At 52.0% G+C, this 7549-nt stretch overlaps 1 protein-coding gene across 1 annotated transcript in view; it reads right to left on the bottom strand.

The window, feature by feature from the left end:
- AHRR (aryl-hydrocarbon receptor repressor) overlaps positions 1–7372 on the bottom strand; it is a 71851-nt gene extending 64479 nt beyond the window's left edge. The window contains exon 1 of the mRNA XM_012660137.1: positions 7311–7372. Within this exon, the coding sequence (XP_012515591.1) occupies positions 7311–7372 (62 nt within the window). The remainder of the gene's footprint in view (positions 1–7310) is intronic.
- Positions 7373–7549: the final 177 nt, after the last annotated feature.

Consider the following 7549-nt stretch of genomic DNA (forward strand, 5'->3'; position numbering starts at 1 on the left):
TCCCCTTCACCTGTCCCTCTCACCTCAGAGTGACCGTCCCCTTCACCTGTCCCTCTCGCCTCACAGTGACTGTCCCCATCAGCTGCTCCTGTTCATCGCTGCACAGAAACAACTTTAGCTGCTACCTCACTCCAGATACCACCCACATGTAATCATCTAAAAGGAAAATGGCGGCCAGTGTGGGGACCAGGCCATGGAAATGGGTGGGGGAGGGAAGAGGCGGGTCATAGGCAGATCACAGAAACTGGGCTGCCTGCCAACCCTTTCTGGGCTCTTGTCGCATCACAGGGTGGAGACTCTTGCTGTTTCCAGGTGTTTTGGTGTCTTTAGTTCAGCCGTTCCTTATTTTTCTGTTGTGTTTACTCGTAAGTACACTGACAGCTTGCAGGTTATGAGTCCTAAACTATCCCTTCAGAAACTCCACGGCAAAAACCCCTGCATATTTTATTGTCTAATGACAGCTCATAAACCAATTACATAACAGTCTGACAGCACCAAACCCAGAAGCTCTTCCCTTTTCTTGGTTGAGATATAATTCATATAACATAAAAATAACTATTTAAAAGTGAACGGCACGGTGGCATGTAGTACGGTCACAAAGTTGTGCAGCCATCACCTCTAGCTCCAGACATTTCTGTCACCCAAAGGGAAACCCTTACCCATCAGCAGTCTCTCCCGACTCCCTGCCCACAGTCTGGCAGCCACCGATCTGCTCTGTCTGCATAGATCTGCCTACGGAAGATACTTCATATGAAGAGGAACAAACAACACGTGCCTTTTCGTGTCTAGCTCGTTCACACAGCATAATGTTTTCAAGGTTAGTCCATGTCGTATCATGCGTTAGTTCTTCTTCCTTTTGATGGCTAAATTATTGTCCAGTATACGGAGAGACCACACCTTGTTTATCCGTTCACCGGTTGATGAACATCTGGGTTGTTTCCTCTGCTTGACTATCGCGAATAGAGCTGCAGTAAACACTCACCTGGAAGATTTAGTTTGAACACGTGCTTTCAATTCTCGTGGGCACATACCTAGGAGTGGGACTGCTGGGTCACATGGCAATTCTACATTTAATTTTTTGAGGAACTACCCAACAAACTGCTTTCCACAGTGGCTGCTGCGCTATTTTATGTTCCCATCAGCAATGCACAAGGGTTCCAATTTTTCCACATCATTTCCTACAGACGCTATTTTCCATCTTTCTGTTATGTCCATCTAGTGGGCATGAAGTGATATCTCTTTGTGGTTTTGATTTGCATTTTTCTAATGACTTTTGATGCTGAGTGTCTTTTCATGCACTTGTCCATTTGTATATCTTCTTTGGAGATATGTCTATTCAAGTCCTTGCCCATTTTTAAGTTAGGTTGTTTGTCTTTTTGTTTTTGAGTTGTAGGAGTTCTTTATGTATTCTGGATACTGGACCCTCACTGGATATCTGATTTGTAAATATTTTCTCCCATTCTGTGGGTTATCTTGGTTATCTTTCCACTTTGTGGGTTTTTCTTAATGTGGTACCCACCCAAAGTTACTCAGGCTGCTGGTCAAACTTTAAATAGGCAGCAGAAGCTGGGGATAAACCGAACCAAGTCTAGCGTGCACTGGACTCCTAAGACAACAGAGAGGCCTCCCCAGAAGACAAGGGGGAGGCCGGAGAGGAGGAGACACAGCAGGGAGATGGACGACAGGCCGATGGCAGTGAAGAGGGCAGCAAAGAGGAGGGCACACAGCAGAGAGCAAACAGCAGACACGCGCAGGCACCTGGGAGAGACCCACCGGCAGGCGGGCAGCACCTCCATTCTGGGCGGCAGGTCCACATGTGGCTTTGCCATTGTTTGAATATTGGTCCCCTCCAAAATTCGTGTTGAACCTTCATTCCCCATGTGCAGTGTTGAGAGGTGGGGCCTTTAAGGCCTCTGCCCCCATGAACGTACTAATCCATTCCTGTGCTAATGGCTGACGGGTTGCCATGGGAGGGAAACTGGTGAGTTTACAAGAAGAGGAAGAGAGACCCTGAGCTGACGCAGGCGCACGCCTGGCCCCCCACCATGGGACGCCCTGCGCCACCCTGGGACTCTGCAGAGCACCAGCAGGAAGGCCCTCAGCAGGTGGAGACCCGACCTTGGACCTCTCAGCTTCCATAACTATAAGAAATAAATTGCTTGTCTTTATAAATTGCCCAGTTTCTGGTATTCTGTTAGCACCAGAAAACAGACTAAGACAGGCTTTGTCCTCGGAGATGAAACCTGTCCTCCTTGCCTCCAGCCCGGCCCACTGCTCCGTGTACCCCACCCTCACAGACAGACTCCTCGTGTCCTGTGCAGTGCACACCTGGGCCCCAGCTCAAAGCTCACTTCTGTCCAGAGCTCAGGGAGAAGTACCCCCCTGCCTCCCCCTATAAGGTGGGGCCTGCAAATGGGCGGAGCCCCTCCCACCCCCAGGCCGTCCTGTGTGGGCTCTGGAGGGAGGGACCATTGCTCGGGTATCCCAGGAGCCCCGCCGAGCACACGTGGCTTTATTCCTTCGAACCCCCTCGGGACACTGACCGCCCCTTGCTGCTGTGCCGCACCCCCCGCTCTCCACCCCAGCTCCGTGCTGCAGAGTGAAGACCCCACAAAGGTGGGTGGAGAGGGTGGGTGGTGGGAGTCGAGGAGCCACGTGGAAAAGAAACACTCCTCCGTGCTGGCGTGGGCTGCAGTCGGGAGCCCACGAGGAGGCTCGGGGAAGAGGCTGCCGTCTCCACCAGGGCAGGACGCAGTGGGGACAAGGGGACCCAGCCCACACCCCAGGAGCAGGACACAGGCAGGGGGACCACAAGCCAGCTCAGGGGGAAGGAACATTGAAGAGGATGCCCTGAGGCACCACAATATAAAACACCTGTGAATAAATCCAACAAAAGACATCCAAGACATCTAAACCAGAACTGTAAAATATTGCTGAGAAAAATTTGAAAAGACCTAAACAAACAGAAAGATATACCACGTTCTTGGGTTGGAAGATTCAATATTGTTAAGACAGCCATTCTCCCCACAAACTGATCTGTAGGGTCAGTGTAATCTCAATTAAAACTCCAGCAGGAATTTATGTAGAAATGCAAAGGACCTAGAATAGCCAATTAGAAGAACAAAGTTGGAGGACGTATCCTACTGATTTTAAGCCTTCTCTGAAAGTACATTATTAAAGATGGTTTGGTTATTAGAGAAAACATGGAATATAGATGAATAGAACAAAACAGAGAAGTCTAGAAATAGACTTGTATGTTTTTCATTGGGTCTATTCATTCGACAAATTATTTCGCAAAGATACTAAGGCAATGAAATAGGAAAAAGAAATCATTTTCAATAAATGGTGCTGGATCAACCGTATATCCGTGAAAACAAACGAACATCACTGCTAACCTCACACAATACCAAAAAATTAACTTCAAATGGATTATCAGACCTAAATGTAAAACTACTATAAACCTTTACAAGAAATCATGTGCAAAAATCTTTGAGACCTTGGGGTAGTCACAGGACTCTCAGAACACAAACGAACAAAAATGTGATACATTAGTCTTCATCAAAAGTTTTTAAAAAATCTTTCAAAAGTCAGTATTAAGAAAACGAAAAGGTAAATCAGAGATTGGAAGAAAATATTCACAAGGAGTTGTATCCAGAATGTAAAATGTTGCCAGGAATGTAAAATGATACAACTGCTTTGGAAAAGTTTGTACGTTTCTTAAAAATTTAAACATACACCTACTATACGGCCCAGCAACTGCACTCCTAGCAATTTACCCAGGAGAAATAAAAACATACATCCACACAGACTTGTTCAGAAATGTTCCGGGCAGTTTTATTTGTAATAGCCCAAACTGGGAACGGCCTGAATGTCTGTCCGCAGGGGAGTGAACAAATTTGGCGTATCCACACACCAGAACACTGCTGGGCAGTGAAGAGTAAACTGTCGATACAAACGTGGATGAATCTCAGAATCATTGTTCCAGTTGAAAGTAGCGAACAAAATACTGCATTGTTCCATTTGCACAGAGTGCCAGGAAACGCAAATCACCTGCAGCTACAGGAAGCACATCAGAGTTGCCCGGGGACACAGGTAGGGGAAGAAGCACATGGGCACAGGGAACTTTTGGAGTGACGGAAACGTTTGTGATCTTGATTTTGGTAATGGTTTCACGGGCGTATACAAAGTCAAAACTGATCAGACTGTACACTTTCACTACATGCAATTCCGTTGAAATGCATGTACCTCGGTTATACCCCAATAGAGATAAACATGCAGAAACCAGAAGGGAAGCCCTGCAGTTTCTACACTGTTATGGGCTGAAGGCAGTGTCCCTGGGGGGTGAGGACTCTGAGGACCCCAGAGGATGAGACTTGGAGCCTCGAACACGCTGATGCTGGCACAAGGCATTCGCTCCTGGAGAGTGCTGTGGATTCAGAATCGCCCATGGCACCCAAACCATGCCGCCCAGCAATGGGTGGACCAGAGGAAGGAAGAGGGTTTCAGGGCCCAGCTCCCCCTGTGCGGCTGCCCTCTGCACCCAGACCCTTGGGGGCCTCTGAGGAGCAGGTTCCAGCCCAGCAGTCAGCTCTTGTGCGTCTGGACCAATTCCGCTCCGACTGTAGGCTCACCTCCACTGTCCATACCCTTTATCACCCACCCCTTCCAGGTGAGAAGATGTGGCACACACAGACCCATCACCCACCACCCGCCCACAGAGGGGGCAGGACCAGAACTCCGCACAGCCCTCGGGTGTGGCAGGAGCCACAGCTGGGACGGCCGATGCCGGCAAAACGCACCTCCTGGGAGGGGCTGTGGGACGGGTGCCCCTGTTCTCAACATCAAAAACAAGGAATGTTCTGGTCTCCAGTTTCCCCGGAGCATGTCCCTGCGGGGGTTCTCCGTGTACGTGCACATACCTGGCAGCCCCTGTGTGGAGATGGACGGGCAGCCCTCACAGAGCCCACACCTGGACGAGCCAGCCCCAGTGGCCTCCCCGACCTGGCCGTGGCACACGTGTACGCACTGCGGGACGGGCAGGTGCAGGCGGGTGTGTGTCCCAGTCTGAAAACATTCAGCGACTATGCAAGTAATTTTCCTGCCTTTTATCGCCCCTCAAATCACAATTGTTTTCTTTTTTCTTTTCTTTCCACTTTTTTTCCTCTTTTCCCAAGTGCGCAAAAGCTTTAAACGTAAACATGTATACTTTAAGGATTTAAAGACTGTATTAGAGAAAACAATGGGACTATTCTCTTATAAACTTGGTCCAGGGAAGATCTTCCTAATCGCGATGTAGAATTAATTAGCCACAAGGGTAAAGATGGATAAATTCAACTTCACAAACACTCAAGTTTTTTCTGCATGGCAAAGAACACCTTCAGTAAAACCAAAACTGGGGTAAAGTATTTGAAACCCATTCAAGAATTAATTTCCCTAGTATACAACAGGATCCTACAAATCAAGAAGCACAAACACAATCTAACAGGAAAATGAGAAAGGATACAAACACAGACGGTTCACAGCAAAGGAAGAGCTGTCAAACCTCACTTATGACAAGAGAACGCAAATTAAAATGACCAAAGTCTGAACAGCACCACAGGCCAAGACACGGGGAAGAGGCCCTGCAGGGCGCGTCCTTCGATGCCAGGCGTCTGGCACCAACTAGTCAACCGCGAACGCCGCCCCCTCTGCCTGGACGACCCCACTTCTCAGTGTTTAGCCTGCCCGTGCGTGAGGGTCGGGTCTGGGATTCGATATCGCTCTTCCGCAAGCTGGTGACCTGTCACCGTCTCACGGATGCCTAAGGACTTACTACTCACGCACAGCAGACAGTGTGTGCATCAGCGTGGTTGTCACTTACCCTGTGCCCCCCAGTCCCCGGGAGTGACATGGAAGGATCAGGCTGCTGCTGCGTGTGCAGCTGAGAACACTGAGCTCAGGGAATCCTCCTCTTTTATAGTGAACAGCAAACACGCTGCTCTGTCCCAACAGGAGGCGTTACCTTGTCTTCCAAGGCCGCGCGTTGCAAACACAGCCCTGAGACGTGGCCAGGCGAAGACCGTGGTGCACCCGACACACACAGGCCAGCACGCGCAGCACCCAGGCGGGCTGACTCTCCCGATATTGAGCACATGTGCAAAACAACGCTCCGCCGAGACACGCCACAGCCCTGAAACAACCGGAACAGGCAAGACCAACACAGCACATGCACGTCCCGTGTAGCTGAAGAAGGGTGAACTGACACGGAGCAAACTCCGAGGTGGACAACGGTGTGCACAGAGGCTGGAATCAGCACGCAGACGCAACGTGTGTACTGCGCGTGCGTATTTGCCCGTTTACGCGTAACATAGCTCGAGAGGATTCACCGGGACCTGTTACAACCAGATGCCTCCAGGCCCGGAACCAGGCTGAGGAGACTTCCCTCTGAGCTTTGAACCAGGCGAACACACCACCTGTTCAAAACATCAGTAAGTGAAATGTAAACGCCCAGTGCCTCGAACACTCGCTACCTCAGGCCTCTGCACCAGAATAAAAACGTGATAAAAGCAGGAAATTTAATTCTGACCCCTCCCTCGACTGCCCCACCAGAGAGACCACTGCTTGCAGCCGCACGGCAAAGCTATTTTCTTATTTAATGTGCCAAACCCGTTACCAAACAAACCTCTGCTGAGTGCACAAACTCAAGAGCACGTGCCCGCTTGCCCACCCGCTCCGTGGACCCCGCATCGAAGCCTCGGCCTCCCCTCCTGGACCTCAGGACGCGGCCCCTTCCTAACCCTGACCCCAACCCTGCAGAGCCCCGCTGGGCCCGAGGGCGTCGCAGCACCGCCAGCCCCGCTGCAGCCGCCTCCCACGGTCCCGCTGCACAGGCGGCTCATCCCGGCTCTACCCCAGTGCGCCTGCGCAGCTGCACGGCTGCGCACAATCCCGCAGCGCGAGGCCATGGGGCCAGCTCGCGTCCCCAACCCGGGCCACACACGGGCACTGCCGCACAGGTGTACACACTCTACACACACACACACCTTCCACACACACAGCCTCACACTTGCAGCCTCACAGATGCACACGCAGTCCCCACGGGTCCCCCCAGGGCGGGCAGGGCCCTAGCTGTGTCTGTCCTGCGAGCCCCGCCCTCTGACTGCACCTCCCGGCCCCCAGGGTGTCCCCAGCCGCCCCGCCCCCACCGGGGGACCCTCCGCAGGAAGCCCGCCCACCGCGCGCCCACGTGTCTTGAAGCTGACTTTCTTCCATGACAACCCAGACTCGCCCCCTCAGCGAGGAAGAGGGAGCACAGAAGAGGGATACGTTACTGTTTCTGCAGGGGCTTCCTCCTCTTCCTCCCCGCGTACGTGCACTCGCCCGGCGGGATCATGGTCCTGGGCCCTGGAAAACCGGGGGGCGTCAGGGCGACGTCAGCAGACCCAGTGAGCCCGGCCCCCGTCCGTCCCTGCAGCCCACTCCCCTCACCCCACCCCCCGTGGGGTCCCTGCAGCCCACTCCCCGCACCCCACCCCCCGTGGGGTCCCTGCAGCCCACTCCCCGCACCCCA

This window comes from Propithecus coquereli, unplaced genomic scaffold (assembly GCF_000956105.1).
Source record: "Propithecus coquereli isolate 6110/MARCELLA unplaced genomic scaffold, Pcoq_1.0 Scaffold658, whole genome shotgun sequence".
NCBI lineage: Eukaryota > Metazoa > Chordata > Mammalia > Primates > Indriidae > Propithecus > Propithecus coquereli.